The sequence below is a fragment of the Propithecus coquereli genome, unplaced genomic scaffold (genome assembly GCF_000956105.1).
Source record: "Propithecus coquereli isolate 6110/MARCELLA unplaced genomic scaffold, Pcoq_1.0 Scaffold217, whole genome shotgun sequence".
Taxonomy (NCBI): Eukaryota; Metazoa; Chordata; class Mammalia; order Primates; family Indriidae; genus Propithecus; species Propithecus coquereli.
The window spans coordinates 3,483,168-3,502,484 of record NW_012146856.1 but is presented as its reverse complement, the minus strand read 5'-3'; the positions used below and the strand labels follow the sequence as shown (position 1 = coordinate 3,502,484).

Genomic DNA, 19,317 nt, shown 5'->3' with positions numbered 1-19,317 from the left:
TCAGGCCACCTCCAGACATTTTAGAGTAAAAACACACAATAATTTGCACATAAGATCTGCTCTGCTCCCTCTGAGAGGCAGTGTCCTACTCTGGGAGTACAGGCTACCACCCCCTCAAGACCAACATCATGACTACACTGGGATGGAGTGGGGCAAGGACAGGTAGAATTACCACAAAACCTTTCTACTGTTTTGGTTTTTATTATAACCAAAGTCATGACAAAATTGTTCTGACAATTCCTGCTTGTTTTTTTCATGTTCCTGTGGGAGACTGAGAGCTTGGAGCTTCTTTCTGTCATTTTTCTGATATTACTCCTGTATTTCTGATACTGTGCTTTTGAGTCTGTCTTTCACTAATGTTGATTCCAGGCCTCCAAATTAGTTTTCAGTTGGGCTAAGCTTCTAGAAAATTTGATCTCTTTCCTCTAGAAGGGCATAACCTCTGGTGGCCAGTCTTTGTTTTGTTCTTGAATAAAACAGGCTTTACTAATTAAAAAGCAACTGTGTTAGAAATCCCCCCATCTTGCATGGCAATCTGTGGGGATCTGGGGCTGGCCTAAGGACCCCAGCAGCACTGCCACAGCTGAGACGCCTCAGGTGGCCATGGCTTTGCTCCGGAACAAAGCTACAGGAGTGGACAGCACAGGGCTTTCTGGGGAGCTCAGAAGAAGAAAGAACATTCGTGGGTGTGGGGCAGTACAGGGGCAGGGGCAGCCAGGGTTTCCCAAAGTAAGACCGCCCAACCCCTGGGGATGTGTGAGATGGCTTTATGTGATATATTAGGTGGAATACTTTTCATTTTAATAATTGTATTTATTTTACTGTGTATTAGAAAAAATATAACTAGCCCATTAAAAACTGTGATTTACATTTTAAGACGAGGCTATGTGAAAGCGAGTTTATAAAAATATAAACACTAAGTAACTAACACATAGATGTGGCAAAAAGTGCGATAGTGGTGTGAACACAGTGACAAGTTGTCCTGGTGTGCCCTGGACTTTCCTGGTTTTAGTGCTGAAAGTCCCATGTCCCAGAACTCCCTCGGTCCAGGGGAGAGGAGGACAATTGGTCACCTATGTGTGAATGACTGGGAAATGCTAAATTCAGCCACTAGAGTCAAACACACCTGTTCCCATCCTGGTCCGACACCTACTAGCAGCAAGACCTGCTGGCTCTTTGTAAGCACCTAAAAAGCTGTGGTAAGGAGTAAATGGGCGAAACCTAAATTAAGGACCCAGCAGGGAGCACAGTGGAAGATAGTAGACGCTTAATCAATTCAGTGTTCGTTCAGCGCGTGTTTGAGCAACAACTGCAGCCAGGCAGGGCGCCGGGTGCCCTGGATGCAGCAACAGACAAGCTGATACAATCACGGAAGAGTTAAACAAGTAACTGTCACAAGGGGGGATAGCTTGACACTGGGGTGCTTGGAGGAATGTCTTGGGAAGTGACATGCAACCTGAGCCTGGAGGCGACAGGTCCTCAGCATCGAAGGAGTGGGCAGAAGAGGAAAGTGGTCAGACTGGCAGGAGAACCAGGAGGCCGTGGCGTTAAGCCATGTGTGAGACACAGTACTACTTTACCCAGTCGACAGTGCCCTACCTTGTGCCCCACCTTTTTGAACTCAGACACATCCCTGTGATTTGCTCTGGCCGGTAAAATGCAAGCAGCAGTGATGTACATCACTTCCGGGTGGAAATGCAGCAAGCCCAAGCACGGCTCCTGGTCTCTGAGATCGCAATCACAAACATGTGTCCGGTCTCTTAGCCTGGGTCCGTACACGGCTTGGCGGTGGGGTGGGAGAGGTCTTGTCACTTGCAATGGAAAGGTGGCATGAGATATGAACTTTGTTGACAGCAGGGCCAGCTTCTTGGACGTCTAGCACTTAAAATGGCCTTGCACTTGGTTTAATCCTCCGCTATTGCTGTCCTGAAAGTCTCAGTCATTTCTGAATGGGGCTCTGCATTTCCATTTTGCACTAGGCCCTGCAAATTATAGCCAGTCCTTGTAAGCCACTAAGACTTTCTGGGTCGTGGCTGTGGTATAACCTGCCCCACCCTAACACTAAACCAAGAGGAGCAGTTGAGAAAAGAATGTCAAACGCTGTCACCAGGCCAGGCCAAGAGAGCCAGAACAGGGTCGCTGGACTCGGGACACAGAGCACTTACTCAGCCAGGAAGTGTGGCCGTGAAGGGGCGGACATAGAAGACAGAGAGAGCTTTCTATCTATTTATCTTAAAATGGGAAACATTTGGAACGGTTCCCATGCTGAAGCGAAGCAGTTTTAGGGAGGCATAGTGTAAAGGTACAGGAGCTAGGGGACAGACCAACAGAGCACGTCCAAGGGACGGCAAGGGAGCCGGGGCCCAGGCTGTGGGGTGAGCACGTCCCTCTGTTCTCGCAGGAAGAGGAGAAGGACGGGGGTGTGATGCAGGGAGGGCAGCTGAGAAGGCTCCGGCCTGAGGACATTTTTATCTGTGAGGTCAACATCAGGTCATTGCTTAGAGCCTGAGGGGACACTGAAGAGGGACAGAGTGGCTCTCTGGAGTACAAACAGACGGGGGCGGGGAATCGAGTCCTGAAGGGGAGGCGGACTCAGGACTTGTGACCAGGAAGCTGCTCCTGTGGGTGCTTTTTCTTCCGCAGCTGAGACCAGAAATGGTGGCTGGATCCTCCCCGTGATGGGAGTGCAGCCGACGGGCAGGAAGGAAGCAAAGAAATGAAGATTGGCTAGGGACATGCCCCTGCCACCATCAATATGACAACAGCTGGCATTTGAAACATTTATTCTTCCAAGCATTCTGCAGCATGGACTCATTTTATCTCCCCACATTGCGAGGCACGTACTACTGCCATCCCCACTTTGCAAGGACAAGGCAGAGGAGCTGGCGGACAGGGTTCCACTGGGTTATCTGCGTGTTGTAATTCAGTAATAGTTCATGTAAAATGGCTGGCTTAAGTGTTGTGTGTGCTAATCGTCTAGGCCGAGAACTCTGTGGGTGAATGCTTCCCTCGACCCGTGTGCTGAGCACTACTGCTTGCAGGGCTGGGAGGGAGCTGCCGGCCGCCTCGGTAGATCGTCCCCCTTTCCGCCCAGTCCACTGCCAACAGCCCCTCTGGCCCGACGTTCCCATCATTAAGCCACTGAGCAGGGCTTCCAACCTGAGGATCCCTGAGGGGTCAATGAGCACACGAAGTTGCACACAAAGCTGTCACATGTCCAGATTTGCAAGAGTCCCTAACCTAAAACAAGATTAAGAACCAGTGGCAAATCAAGTGAGCGCTCCCAGGGAGACGGGGTTCCCAGTGGACCCGTGGGCTCACCAGGGGCTGGTGCTCAGGGCTCTTGAGGGGACGGCACGAGTGGGATTTGGGAACATGCAGTAAATGCAGAAAGAGGATATTGGCTGCAACCCAGGGAAGAGGAAATGCTCTTTCAGGCCCCCGGGAACCCTGAAGGATGGCGAAGTACGCGGGTCCCTCCAGATCTGTGTTACGATTGTGTTCTTTTCCTTTGGGAAGGTATCGCTTAGGGCCAAGGGGGTTTGACAGTGACAAGCTTCCCCTGTGGAAATTCAGGACGGGGGTGGGAAGGGCCTTGGGGGTGCAGCAAACGGAGACTCCTGCTCCTCTCTGGTCCTGGGAGCAGAGAGCAGCGGTGCTGAGGGAAACAGGCCGAAGGAGAGCCGCGAGGCAGTGTCCCAGAAGCCGAACACCTGAATTCCCGTTCTGAGCCCTGTGACCTGGGCAAGGTTCCTGTCCCTCTCTTGACCCGTCTCCTTATCGATACACTGAGGAGCTGGGACTGGTCATCTTGAAAATCTATTTCTGCCGTAGCGTCCCGATCTGCTAGCTTGAGAGCACACGCTGGCTGTTCCCCTCACCCGGTGCGCGGATGCGTGAAGGACACACCACTGTGGGCTGTGGGGCAGGTACAGGTGGGCAGGGGCTTCCTGCAGCTTTGCCATCCCTCGGGTCTCCTCAGGATGGGGTCCTGGACTCTAAGCACAGTGAGATGAACGTCTGCTGGGACAGGCGTGTGGCCAGAGACAGATCTGAGCCACTGCCCTGCCACCAAACCAATGGCGAGTTCTTTCCTTGGGCCCAACAGTGCCACTAACCTCACTGACCAGAGAGCGGCACCCGCCTGGCCCCTCCGGGCTTTCCTTGGTGCTGCTGGCCACACAGTCTTTTCTGGGTGACACGCCGGGTTTGTTTTATGGCCGTTTTGGTAACCCATGTCCATTTCCTTTCCTTCTGGGGACTCAGAGCCTGGTCAGGTGCCCAACAGTGAGTGGCAGGGCTGGGACCAGGTTGTGCCTGCCGGAGACGCTGTCCATGCTCCCTCCTTGTTTCTGCCCCTCAGTCCTCATCTTTCCCAAGAGTTGTTGTGCTTCAGTTAGAGTAGCTTTCCTTACTTATTAACAAAAAATGCCTTTAAGGACAGCTTCCAGCACGGGCAGCTGAGCCTGGGCTCCAGCCCCTCCCCACACGCCAAAGAGCTAAGAAAAGCTCTGTGGTTTCCAGGGCCCGATACAGCTCTCTCCCAGGCAGGAGAAAAGGGGATAAGGAAAGAGATGACTTTTCCAACTTTTCTCAGAAGCCTTGGCGACAGCCATGTGGTGCTGTACGACTCTGCCCAGCAGGAGGCCCAAACCCAGCATGGGCACACTGGGTGGCACAGTGTGAACCTGGAGAAGGCTGGGGCCGGTGGGGGCAAGGATAAGATGGCGACACCTGCCTACTCTCCACCAGACACTAGGACACAGGAACTGAGACACAGATTCGTGAATTAATTTATTCAGGGTCTCACAGGTGAGTACTAAGTGGTAGAGCCTGGATCCGCTGCCTCAAGCTGGTTCCTCCTGCACCACGCTGCTCCTCAGGGGGACCATGTCCTTCCAGGACAGGCTGCGCATGAACGCTGGGGCTTCTAACCTGGAAAATGTCCCCTCTCCCCACTTTACACCACAAAGACTGAGAGTCACCCCGAGAGCTGTGCTGCTGCTTCTGTTCACTCCTTCCTGTTCCTACCAACAGTGGCTCTGGTCCAAAAACTCTGTTGAGACCAGCATGTAGGTATCACACTTCCAGAAACTGAAACAGCTACGAAAACATGGGTGTCTCGCAGACGTTTTATTTGAATGGGGTCACATCTAGAGTTCTCATTTCAGTGTACAAACAACTCACAGTTCAGTGCAGTGCTTCTAATACAAGTCCTATAGAACTGGAACACAACAGATGAATAGTGCACTTGATAGAAAAATAAATTACACTCTAAAGGCTACTGCAAAGCTTTATACACATAAAAAGTAAACACAAAAAAGTCAGTGAGGTCCTCATAACCACCTACCATATCCAGATACGAAGGTGAAAAGAGGAAAGGATCTGCGCTATCAAGAAAGCCTCTTTGCTAAGAGAAGTCCTGAGGAGCGACTGAATTATCGTCTCAAGCAACGTGACAGAATGAGACTCGCAGATCCCGCCTTTGAGAACTGGGAAAGACTCGCAGCTCTACGAGCCTGGTGACACAGCAGAGCTCAGCTCAGGGCAAACTGCTGTGATCCAAACTAATTTCTTCATCCCAGGGGCCAATACGTATGAAAAGTTTCCAACTTTCTTCCAATCACTTAAGAACTAGAGTGTTCAACTTGAGAGAAAAAAAGAACAAAAATAATAATATAGAAACGTGCATTATTCAGCCTGCAGAAGAGTCCAGGCTTCTGAGCAACTAAATGGCCAAGGGAAGATTGATCAAAAATTGGTGGGAGCTCACAAAGACTGTCAGAGCTGAGAGACCTGCAGCTGCATCTTGTCCAGCTACCGCGTGTATTAATGGGGACACAATGCCCCGAAGTCCTGGGTGCCCCCAAGTGACAGACTAACATGCAGAACCACCTGAATACCTGCCTGCCTCCCATCGCAGGCAGCCATTCTATTACTCTACAAAGCTCGAAACCAGGGCTTGGCAGCCGCTCTGTCAACACGACTCTAGGGAGCGCGGCCTGCGTGTGGTGCCCCAGCGGAGCTGAGGGTACAGCAGTCGCTGTCTATGTCCTCCACACAACCAGATCGCTGTGGCCCCACTCCAACACGAGACAAGAACTTCGCTTAAGACCCTTCCTTAGATTTTTCTTTATGGAAGTGACCGCCAAATCATTCTGCCAGCAAGATTTCTAAAGGAAGAGCAGAACTTTCAGGTGGGGCTTAGCCGAGAGAAGACAGCGGTACGAGTTCTAGCCAGAGTGAGAAGCATGAGAGAACAGGCAGTCTGGATCCAAGGACCAACCCAGGGCTCTCCTTACGTGTCCACAGGACACCTGTGATTGCGCAAAAGCAAATAAAGCTGGAGACAAAAAGTTAGTAGACTATGAGAAATATTAAATTTTTTTTTTCTTAAAACAATGTAAAAATGTTAAGGAAATAGGCCCACAAGGAATCTAATCATTCCTCTGTTCAGCAGTTCTCCTGAAGAGCAGGAATGAAATGACCATGCGCCCCTCCTGTGTGTCCAAAGGTGATGCTACTGACAAACAGAAACAAAATCTAATTATTTTACAAGTTCTGAGGCAGAGTCTTGGGCAGATAACTGAAACCTTCACATCTTAGTCTAAACCACCGTGCCAACTCCCCCATCCCTCCCACGGGCTGTAAAATGGACTGACGTGGGGTTCCTCTCCTGTCTGCTCCCTCAGGGCACGCAGCACTGTGCCAGTGCTCCCAGGAAGTGCAGCAGCAACCACGGAGAAGCCTGCCGCCCCCTCGCCCGTGCCGGCCCCAGCGTCAGCAGCCTGCCTTCCTACCCAGTACCATCTCCAACCCCTCTCTGCCAGCACCCTCGACGGTTCACACACGCCTCTCTTCTCACAGAGACAGACATCTCCCCCTCCCTACCGCCACGTCCACAGACTTTCTCAGCCCTGCCTCTCCCCACCGCCACCATTCTCAGGGCAGCAGAACAGGACGAGCTGTTACAGCAGCTCTGGGCATGGCACCAGCAGCAGGTATGACATGAAACTTACATGTGACATGTATCTAATCTGGCAGGGCTAATTCAGCATTCGAGTGGTAATTTCTATGTTTACCACTTCATGTCAGGACAGGGGACAAAATTTACTTTCAGCTTGAGATTCAAAGGAATTTTAATGAAGTCCCCATCAATATTCTGAGTGGCAAGAATACAGACATCTGAAGACATAAAGGTTATAGAATATTTTCGATTGCTTAATTCCTAAATTTGAGAAAATGTAAAATAAGGATGATGCTGTGTCCTAAACTGGATGGGAAATTTAGGCCTTCCAAGCCACAATGCCTGAGCTGCCCTGGGGCTGGCAGCACAACTTTAATCCTGCAGGACACCTAGGCTTGTCAAGACACTGAAATGTGATGCCCAGTCCAACATGTCCTGGCTCAAGTCCCTGGTTTTAGGTGTCACTTGCAACTGTGAGAAAAAATGTGTTCTGCAGTTAAGAACTGGCAAGAGCTCCCCGTCAATGAAATTCACAAGCTTAGCACAGTGGCTAAGGGGAGGCAGCCAGCAAGGGGTGTCAGCTTTCTTTCCTTTAGCAAAAACGTTTTGTGCAAAAGTGGTTTGCAATCTCTAGAGCTCCCTGGGAAACAGTGCAAGGTTAAAATTCCTGAGCTTTCCTGTCAGACGCTAGTGTGTATTTGCCTGAGCACACGATTATGCTATAGGGAGCCCAGGACGGTCCAAACCATGGAGTTTTAAAGATCATAAAACTCAATGTTTTGTTATGCTGAGCAGTACAAATTAATGCTCAGTTACATACCTATCACAGGTCAGAAAACTAAAAACCAAATTCCAGGAGGTATAGCTTAGCATCGGTCCTGGATAACAAGGATCCTCAACGACTTTGCCAACATGGTTTCCAGATTATCCTCATTCCCCATAGCAACTGACTTACCTTATTCATTTTAAAGTTTTAAAGCTAAATCATTATTTCTGGATATTGGAATTATAGGTGGATATTTTCATACTGTTCTCTATTTTTCTATGATGATTATGTACCACTTTAACATTCAGAATTTTTTTGCGCAGACTAAAAGGGATGGGAAAATTCTAAAGAACTCTTTTAAGCTAACACAAAGTTCCTAATGCAATGCAAGTTATTTCAGCATGCGGTATATACTTTCATATACAGTAGGTATTCAAGAAAAATCCCTTCACCCCCACTCCTATTCCCTGTCTCTGTCCTGGTGTTTTCGTTTTGTATCATTTATTCAGCTTATGTTGAAAGGAAATGAAACCTATGTCCAAACAGGCCCTCTGTGGGGGACCACCAGGCCTTCCCTACCTGAGTCTGCAATGGCCTGCATCCCTCACCTGGCTCAGGAAGGAGTGCAGATGCCTGGGGTAAATGCCTCGGGTCTCTTGAACAGTAATCTACCCGATTCCAGACCAAAAAGTTAGAGTAGGTGCACGGTGCACACACGTAAGTGCTTCCTGTGGGAAGGCAGGCTGAAAAAAAAGAAATGACAGGCAATTGATTCTCTGTAGTTCTTCTCAAGGTTTATCTTGATATAAATGTGGAATATTAAGAGAGCCAGGCTAGTAAGAAATCAAAAGTATGGGAGACATTTAAAAACCCTGGGTATTCTAAACTTCTGTTTAATACTATAATAATTGTAGAAAAGCTGGCTCTAAATGTACCTACAGTGTCCATATTACTTTCCTAAATTCCTGATTTCCAAAGTGCAACTCCTGTAACAGGCACTCAGATCAAGGACGCCCACCACACTAGAGAGGGAAACAGCACTTTTGCAAAAGCCACTGACCACCAGGGGCGGTTTGTTAGGAAGTTGTTAGGAACAGTTACAACCACTAGGTGGAGCTAGGAGTTTGAAGGAAATCTGAGGGAAAGGCATTCCCTTGTTTCAGGAATTTGCAACTTTAATAAAATTATAGAAAGTTAAAGACCAGATACCCTCATTTGGGAAGATATGCAATGTGATTAAACTCTTCCAGTTGGACGGAAAATGCAGCTTTTTTTCCATGGAGTTTAAGTCAAATCTAGGTAGAGCTTTTTCACCTACAAGTAAAGGACAAGCTCCAGAATCCAACACATTCCAGCTGAAATGGACGGATGCTGGAGAGTGCTGGGCATTCCAGTTACAGGTGGGGAGGGGCAGCCCTACAGCTCGGTTGTCAGTAAACACTTCTGCTTCAAGGCGGCGTCTTCGGCCAAGGTGGGAACAGAGCTGAAAGGAAGAGAGAACATGTTACTCAATGGAACCATTTGGGGGTGGGGAGAGGACATTTATGTGTCCACTAGTGCTACATGGAGCATGTTGAGAGTAGATTACAGACCTCAGCGACTATGTTGTAACACCTAACCAGCAATGAGGTATTCCACAGAAGGGAATTTTCTAGATAACTGATGCTTATCATTTTGAAAATGTAAAGCCAGTACAATTTCCCCTACTTCCTCCAATAAAATATGCTAAACACATATTTAACCACTTCTTAATGAGTCAGGGTTAGTATGAACATCAATACTGTCCTGATTACAAGAGCAAGACGCTCAGGAGATAACCAGGGGAAGCAGCTGTTCCATGCTTCTTTAGATGGTCTCAGATGGCTGTGTCTGAGTTCCTACACCAGTTTATCTACTTTGTCAGAGCTCTGTGAAAAATAAAAAGACACGGGCTCTGCATGAGGGTCTACAAGTCTTCGCTGTAGGTGAACGGAATGAGCTTAGATGCAAGGAGGTAATGACATCTAATTTGGTTTCATAAAAACTTAAAACAATATCAGAGGTACAAAGGAAGTGATTTAAAATGTCAAAAGCACTAACAAGATTTATAAATGAAAGAGCAATCTCCTGCACCAGCACTCTCCATTCCTACTACATAGAGGCAGACACTTTCAACTGTTTTTTTCTGGTATTTTCCTTCATTCTTTTGTAACCCTGGTTCTCAAAGTATGGTCCCTGGTATTTGTTAGAAATTTAAATTCTTAGACTGTACTCCAGACATACTAAATCAGACTCCGAGGGTAGGGTCCAGCAGCCAGTGTTTTAACAAACCTTCCTCCAGAGATTCTGCCTCACAAGCAGCAAAAGTTGTAACTGTTCTGAGTGATGTGTTTACACTATGACTTCCCACTATGGGCCACGAAGGCTTAACTTTCTTCCATTCCCTTACCAGATCCACAATCCTGCCTTCTTATCTCTGGTAATTATGTAAATATTTTCACAACTATCAGTGTATTATAGTTCTTATTTGGTGTAATTTTTATTGTCCCTGGACTGAATAATTTTCAGGGAAAATTTCTGTGTTCCCTTGTTGTTGTTGTGACTGTGTACTCAGTTTTCTATACTTAACTCTAATCTCTAACTTCTCAGGTAGAACCATGTATCATTTCTCAGTACATTCAGCTATGTCATATAATAAAAAAATTCAGAGGTGGGGGCATGTGTTTGGTTTTTTTGGCAAAATCCTTCCTGGAACTCCAAATCCTCCTTTCCAAATATGGATGGGATCCTTTCTAGACCTCTTGGGCAGCTGCCATCTTGGAACTTCCCTTTGCTCTCCTCCAGGTACTCCCTCTGCACCTCTCTGTTTCCAGGGTCCCATGACTTTCTCTTTTTTTGGATAATCACCGTGTTTTGATGGAATACATCTTCCAGTAGCTTCCTGAGGAAGGCTGGAGTATATGTTTTAGAGAAACTGTTATGTCTAAAAATGTATTCTAATCTCACACTTCACTGACAGTTTATCTCTAGGTGAAAAATTACTGCTCTCCAGAATTGGGAAGGCATTGTTCCATTATCTTCTAGCTTTCAGGAAAGTCTACTGCCATTCTGATGAGCAATCCTTTATATGTGCTCATTTCCCCCTTGCTGGAGCCTTACATCCTCTCTTAACTTTGATCTTCTGAAGTTTCATGATGTTCCGTAGCGTGGTCTATCTTCGTTCTCTGTGCTAGGTACTCTGCAGGTCTCTTTAATCTAGAAACGCAAGTCTTTCTGTTCAAAAACTCTTGATTCCTTTGACAATTTCCTTCTTCCATTGACTCTGTTCTTCTTTATGGATCTCCTATGATTCATATATTGGACTTCTTAGACCAATCCTCTAAATTTCTTACCTTTTCTCTCCCAGTTTTTACCCTTTTGTTCTACTTTTTGGGAGACTGTCTCAATCTTATCGTCCACACATTCTTTGGATTTTATTTTTAACATCGTTAATAATTTCTAAAAATACTGTTTTCTGGTTTTTTTTTTTCCTTAAATTTCCTGTTATTATGGCATGGATGCAGGATCTTCTAAATTTAGATACTATCGTTTTGTGAAGTTTTCTTTTATTATTCACATTGCCTTTATTTTCTCCTTAATTCTTTATCAGTTTACCTGTTTTGGTCTTTCCTTACATATCTGATAATCTTTGGCTCTCCACATATTTAAGAGAAAAGCTCTGGAATGTGTTTGGAAGCTGCATGTGTATGGGCAAAACTCATCAAATAATGGGCCCTTGGGTAATTATTTGGCATTTCCTGGCAATTTTATCAGGAGACTCACAAATGTTAGTATCTACAGATCTTTTCTATTTGTTGATTGGTTTCTCTGGAGAATAAACCTCTTACTTTCTTACTTAGGCATTTATACTTGGCCAACGGCATTCAGGAAGCTGAGAAAAGAAGGAAGATGGGAAAGCTCGCCGTTTAGTGTGTGGACTTTGACTCGGCTTTCCTGTTCTTGGTTCGGAACCTTACTGAAAATGGAAAGTCCCAGATCCAGAGCGTCTCTAGCCAAGCTCCTCCACAGGAAAACTTCAGAATTATGCCAGCATGAGCAGAGGTGGGGAGACAGCAAATGGCTGAAATGGGCATAAGTACTTTCAACTAATCCTCGCATTCTCGGCCCCACCTTGTACCCTGTCTTTGCAAATATCTGGGTCCTTCAATTCTTTAGCCTTTTCAGGTTTCTGCAACGTGAACTGGCTTGCTTTTCATTTTCTCAGTGTCCACTCCCTCTCCTATTGAGGCTTCGATTTGAGTTTACTCCATTATGCTAAATTGGTTACCACTTGTATCATTTAGCTGCTTCCAAAACTTGTTGAGATCTCTCAATTGCTGTTGTCTCCTCTCCTATTCTTTGTTCTTGTGATTTTTATGCCTTTGAAATAAAATATCACATAGAGAACACTCCAAAGTAAATCTGAATCTGTGCAGATGAGACCCAGTCATCATTTTTAAAAAGTACATAGCATCCACACATTACAGTGTACAAATCATGACTACAGCTTGATGCTTTTTGCAAATTGCACACACCTTTGTAATCAGCATGCAGAATGTGAAGCAGAATATGAAACAGAAAAGTCTCTTTTTTGGCTCCCTTCTAGTCACTAACCACCTCAAGGGTAACCATTATAGAGTTATGCTTCTTTTTGAAATTGATTTTGCTTACTTTTATTACAGTGGGGGGACTCTCAGATGCCTCCCAAAGATCCCCATTTCCAGGTGTTCACACTCTTATGTAGTCTCTTCCCCCTTGAGTGTTCCTTGCTTTAAGGCCCTGTTCCTTGCTTTAACCAGTATAATATAGCAAAGGTAAAAGGATGTCATTTCTGTGATTAGACTATATAAGACGTGACTTCCATCTTGCTAGACTATTGCTTTCTGGGTCTGTATGCCTGAATGTAGTGAGCAGTGACATTGCAGAGGCCCACACGGCAAGGACTGAAGGTAGCCTCTTGCCGATCGGCAGCTAGGAAATGAGGCCCTCAGTCTAACAGCTCTTCAGAACCTCAATCCTGTCAACAGCCGTGACTGGAGACCCTTTTCTGACTGAGCTTTCAGACAAGATCCTGGCCCTGGCCAATATCTGATTGTAGCCTGTGAGAGACCCTGAAGCAGAGGACCCAGCTCAGCTGTGTCCGCACACCTGACCCACAGGAAATGCAATTATAAATGTGTATCAGGTTGCTAAAGTTGTGGTAATCTGCTGCACAGAAATAGATAACTAACACAATTATGTTTCTGGGATTCATCTACAGTGCTATACTGCAGCTGCAGTTCATTAATTTTCACCACTGTATTCTAGTATTTATCTAGTTGACTGCTAATGGCCATTTAGCAAGTTGTCAGTTTGGACTATTATAAATACAGCTGCTGTAAACATTCTTGTACATGCCTTTTGATGGACATACAAGTATATTCATATCTCTATTGGAAATGTACATAAAAATAGAATCGCTGAGTCACTGGGTATGTTTAGCTTTAGTAGATAATTGCTAAACCTATCAAACCTATTTCTTTTTCTTTTTTTGGAGAGGTCTCACTTTGTTGCCCAGGCATGAGTGCAGTGGTATGATCATAGCTCACTGCAGCCTCAAATTCCTGGGCTCAGATGATCCTCCTGCCTCAGCCTCCCGAGTAGCTAGGACTATAGGCACACGCCACTACACCCAGCTAATTTTTCTATTTTTAGTAGAGATGGGGTCTTGCTATGTGGTTATTCCAATTTACAGAGTTCCAGTTGCCCTATGTCTTCACCAACCCTTGATACTATGTTGTTTTCATTTTAGCCATTCTGCTGGTATGTAGAAGTGTCACACAGTGGTTTGAATTTGCAGTCACCAATGACTAGTCAAGTTGCACACCATCTCAAATGCTTATTGGTCATCTGGATACCTTCTTGTGAGTTGCCTATTCAAGTCTTTTGACCATTTTTCTATTGAGCTGTCTTTATCTTACTGATTCGGAGGAGGTCTTTATTCAGGATAGGAGTCCTTTGTCATACAGAGAGAGGGACAGAGGGAGAGACATTATTTAAAGACACTGCTGCTTCAAATATAAATTTTATTATTTTTCCTTCTCATAGATGTTTAAAAATTGCAACTGAGAAATAATTTTCTCACCTGGTCACAGCATCTACCAAGAATGGCGCTGGGGGAGAGATCAGCGAGATTCCATCTTTATTACCACGTCCCTCCTTCCCCGCCAGGAGTGTTTCATATCCTGCAAGTCCATTAGAAATGACACCACTCTGCTGCGAGAGACAACACAACACATCTGCATACAGGGGTAGCAACACCCAACCCAGTCAAACTTCAGCTCCAAATCAAGCTTCACTAATGACTATGGCAATAAGGAAGATGATTTTGATGATCACGGTGGTATTGTTTTTTTTAACCATTCCTCACCTCACATTTTCATTTTTGTCAGCAACCTTAAGCATTTACAAACAGAAAGGTTAAGCCACTAGTGTGAAGCCATTAAGTTCAGTTAACAGAATTCTGATAACGACCTCCGTGTTTGTAAGGAAAAACAAGAATGTGGTGATCCCTTTAGGCCTTACACTGTGAGAGGGTAACCAGAAGAAAAATCACAAATGTCATGAACTTACCGGAACAATCCACCGGGGTGTAATCGTGGATGTTGAAGACACCTAAAATAAGTTTTATATACGTATTTACTTTTAGGAAAGACTGACTTATTTTCATAATTATACTCATAATACTTTCTTCTACTATGAAATGCATTGTGGTGGGGTAAGGGGCAGTAATTCTTAATGGGCCTCCTTGAATTGACATGGACTTCTGAATCCAAGACCCTTCTCTACAACATAGATGTTCAGATGCTATACCTCAGCAAAGAAACTGCCATCATTTTGAGAATCTCTTTAACCTAAAAATTTACTACTCAAGAATGCTATTACTACTTTCAGTTCATTTAATAGGACTTCACCCCGCCCCACACCCAGTATTCAGTTTAATGTTTTATTTTCTGAAATTTCAGTTAATTACAAATAATCATAGCCTTCTTGGTAGCATCCTGAACAATGGATTCTGACTAATCCAAATGAATACCGCAAAGAAAATACACAGAAAAAAAAAATCTGTTTGTACACAGGTCATTCTCTAATTATTATGTGTGCATAAGCACCAATGAAAACATTCCTACTGGCCCTGATTCGCAGGGCCTTTGTTACATTCTTCTCCTTTTTTTTTTTTTTTGTTTTTTGAGACAAGGTCTCACTCTATTGCCTACAGTGCAGTGGCATCATCATAGCTCAGTGCAACCTCAGACTCCTGGGCTCAAGCGATCCTCCTGCCTAAGCCTCCTGAGTAGCTGGGACTACAGGCATGCACCACCATGCCCAGCTAATTTTTCTATAATTTGTAGAGACAGGGTCTTGCTATGTTGCTCAGGCTGGTCTTGAACTCCTGGCCTCAGGTGATCCTCCTGCCATGGCCTCTCAAAGTGCTAGGATTACAGGCTTGAGACACAGCACCGTGCCTATACTCTTCTTTAATGTTTAGTTTTCTAGATCTTACTTCTATGTGTAGAATTATAATCTAATGAAACCCACCCATTTTATGATAATTTAGACTAGTACTTGCACTAGTGACGTTAGATCGTAAGAAAAAAATCAACATATGTCTTAATAAGTTAGATAACTACCAAAAGAAAAAAATTACGTAGTATAATTTTCCTACCCATATTTTCTAAATGCTCGTTAACAGTAGGAAATAGAGAGAGAAAAAGAATGGTAAATAGTAATCAAAAAATGGTTTAACAGACTTTTCCAGACTTGTGGTTAAATTCTTATCCTTTGGTAAAGTCTTTTTGTTTCTTGATCTAAGCTGGTAGTTCCCAAAAGGAGGTTCCCAGACCACATCTGCATCACCTGGGCACATGTCAGAAATGCAACTTTTCAAGCCTCACCCAAGACATACCAGATTAGCAAACTGGAGGTGGGGCCCACCAATCTGTGCTTTAATACACTCTCCAGGTGATTCCAATATACGCCCGAATTTGAGATCTGAGCAAAGAGTCAGCACCACAGAAAGTACCATTGGTACTTCTAAGCCTTCAGGATGGCACCTATTAATAGTTCCTACAGCAATTCTTGTCATATTACTCACAAGGCATTAAATTAGTTATTTGTGTATCTCTTATCCCAACTAAACTGTAAGTCCCTGGAGGGAAGAAACTGTTTCTTATTTGTATTATGGTCACAGTACAGTCAGCCCTCCGTATCCATGGGTTCTGCATCCCTGGATTCAACCAACCATGAATTGAAAATATTTGGGGATAAAAACCAGACAGTTTTGTCTGTACTGAACATGTACAGACTTTTTCTTGTCATTATTCCCTGAACAATACAGTATAACAACTATTTACATGGCATTTACATTGTATTAGGTATAAGTAATCTAGAAATGGTTTAAAGTATACAGAGGATGTATGCAGGTTATATGCTAATTATACGCCATTTTATGTAGGAGACTTAAGCATCTGTGGATTTTAGTATTTGATGGGGGTCCTGGAACCATTTTCCATGGATACTGAGGGATAATTGTATTGATCACAATATCTTCTGGGCTGTAATAATGATTGATACGTTTAATGCCAATCATTCTTATGCTCCCACGTTTCTGTAAAACTTTTTTAAACATCAAATATATCCTTATTGTTTCAAGAAACTGATTTATCCCTATGTTCTCTCTCATGTTATTTAATATGGTATTGAATCACATATAGGCTTAGAGTGACATGTGATTTCTATATAGTGACACATACAAAGTGGTAGAATTGTAGTACAGAAAGACAATGCTAAGTGGGTTATTGAAATATAAACTCTTATTAAATGAAAAGTTTAACTAAATTGTTAAAAATTGAAATCCAGCAGGTACATTTTTCAAAACAGAAATTCCTTTCCATCTTACTGCTTTAAAGTGTATTTACCTGAGGTGTGACTGTGTGGTCAATTAGATTCTCAGTCAGAGATGCGAGCAAAGCATCCAATTCATCTGTAGCTTCCTATGGAAGACAAGGAATCTGGAGTTGTCAAATGACTCAATTATCAGACTAAATTTTTTCCATATCCTCTCAATTTATACTTCTGACCCATGCCTGGTTAGTCTGTGTTAATCCTTTAAACAAACAAGAACATTCACGAATCATGGTTATTAATGACTCCACTTCTGCACAGAGGGGGAGCTAGACTACAACTGGGACTTAAGCTGAAGTGCTATGTAAATTTTCAAATAGCTATTCCTTTTGATGAAACAAAACTTGGCTGGGGTTAAGACTGTTCTGCCTCTTCACTTTTAGACTAGATGAGAATGGTAAAAGGTTCAGCACAGGAGACACTGAATAAAGGCGATGTCTAAATTCCAAATGCTTCTTTATCTAGATATATGGGTGCTTCACTGTTTGCAAAACAATACAATATGAATTCTTCCTCCATAAATGTTAATTAATACTTTTTGATTTTTTTTCTTTTTTATTTCAGCATATTATGGGGGTACAAGTTTAGGTTACATATATTGTCCTTGCCCCACCTGAGTCAGAGCTTCAAGCGTGTCCATCCCCCAGACGGTGCGCATCGTGCTCATTATGTATGTATATACCCATCTCCTCCTTCCCCTTCCCATCTGCCCGACACGCAATGAATGTTATTCCTGTATGTGCACTTAAGTGTTGATCAGTTAAAACCAATTTGCTGGTGAGTACATGTGGTGCTTATTTTCCCATTCTTAGGATACTTCACTTAGTAGAATGGGTTTCAGCTCTATCCAGGATAATACAAGAAGCGCTAGATTGCTATTATTTTTGTGGCTGAGTAGAACTCCATGGTATACATATACCACATTTTATTAATCCACTCATATATTGATGGGCACTTGGGTTGTTTCCACATCTTTGCAATTGTGAATTGTGCTGCTATAAACATTTGAGTGCAGATGTCTTTCCAACCGAGAGGTGGAAAGCAATACTTTTTGTTTAATTGGTATTTGAAGTAGCTTATGGAGGACACAATTCTGTACTGCAGCGGGGACAGCAGGGGGTGGAGTTTTAAAGCAATAAAGGATAAAATTCCAATCTGGCAATAAGAGAAATAAGAACCTAGGACATAATACATAATAAAAAAAGGCCTTCATTTATACATTTCTATTTGCCTTCAGGTCTTGGTGAATCTCTTATTTATATTTCAACATGCAATTTAATTTTAATCACAGACATGAAAAAATTGTTCCTTCTCCTCTCACATTTCCCCCCTACCTCACCCTTTCCCACTCTGCTTGGGTTAAGTGCACCACAGCAGCCTGTGCAAGTCTCTACCACAATGTATTACAGTTCTCTCTCCCATTAGACCATAAGCAGTTAAGCTAAGACCATGTTTACTTCATTTTTAAATCTTTAATGCTTAGCACACTATCTGGTATATATTATATACACAATAAATCTTTGAACTAAATGTTCTTCTCTATTCTAAAGACATCTCAGATTTCAATTAATGATTTTCAATCACTAGTCAAAGATGTCAATTTATCTTTTTAGAATTTTAATTTGTAGAAAATAAATCCTCATAGAAGATATTCAGTTTGGGTTTTTTCCTTTAAACCGAAAAGATTGAAAGATTATACAACTAACTATACACTGTCATCGGGTAGTGAGAATATAAGTGATTTCTAATTCTTCCTTTTTGTGGATTATATGGTAAATTTCTATAATAAATGTACATTATACAATCAAAGAGAAAAATGTTTTAAGTGTTCATTTGAAAGGACAATTTTTAATTTAATGTGCAAATTAAAACATCCATGGACAATGAACTGGATTTCTATGATTTCTGAATTGGTAAGGATTTGGCAAGGGGATACAGGAAAGGGAGAAGTCGGGATGAGCTGGTTATGTAGCAACACAATTAATGATAGGCCCTCATTATTTCAAAAAGTTTATTTGACTCAACAAGTATTTATTTAGTGCTTGTTATGTGCCAGGTACTGTTTGAGACACTAGGCATTCAGCAGTGAACAAAACAGGTCAAGTCTCTTATACAGCTTACATTCTCTAGAGTAAATCAGACTATAAATTTCAACAAAATCACTTATGTGTTACAGATATAGCCTTAAGTCTTTAATCTTATAAGCACTTAAAAAGCACTTATTTGCATTTAACATTATATCTTCTTAAAAAAGGAAAAATTAGTGGAAGCATAGCCAGCATCCAAGACCACCCCAAAAACAAAAACACAAACGAAGAACACACAAACTGGACAAGAAACCCTGAGATTCTCTTGTGAGGGATGTGGCAATAGGATTCTCCCTAGAGAACTGCAGTCAATGCTCTTCTCACAGCTTAAGTCTCAGTGTCAATCCGAAATCACCAGATGTCCCGGGTTACACTACAGGATTCAAGATTGTCTTTGGCAAAAACGTTAAGAAGTAAAAAAAAAAAAAAGTATTCTTACCTTTAGAACAGAACCACTGTCTGCAGATGTGGTATGTGTCAGAGCAAGAGACTCTCTGGAGAGGGGCACATTATTCTCACTTAACACAGCACTGGGA

General features: G+C 43.5%; 1 protein-coding gene across 1 annotated transcript in view; it reads right to left on the bottom strand.

The window, feature by feature from the left end:
- Positions 1-8,796: 8,796 nt before the first annotated feature.
- The window catches only part of EPB41L5 (erythrocyte membrane protein band 4.1 like 5), a 110,943-nt gene continuing 100,422 nt past the window's right edge, over positions 8,797-19,317 (bottom strand). Inside the window, exons 21-25 of the mRNA XM_012644656.1 lie at positions 19,221-19,311; positions 16,709-16,783; positions 14,364-14,405; positions 13,876-14,006; positions 8,797-9,216 (exon numbers count right to left, since the gene is read on the bottom strand). Coding sequence (XP_012500110.1) covers positions 9,150-9,216; positions 13,876-14,006; positions 14,364-14,405; positions 16,709-16,783; positions 19,221-19,311 — 406 coding nt within the window. The 3' untranslated portion in view covers positions 8,797-9,149. The remainder of the gene's footprint in view (positions 9,217-13,875; positions 14,007-14,363; positions 14,406-16,708; positions 16,784-19,220; positions 19,312-19,317) is intronic.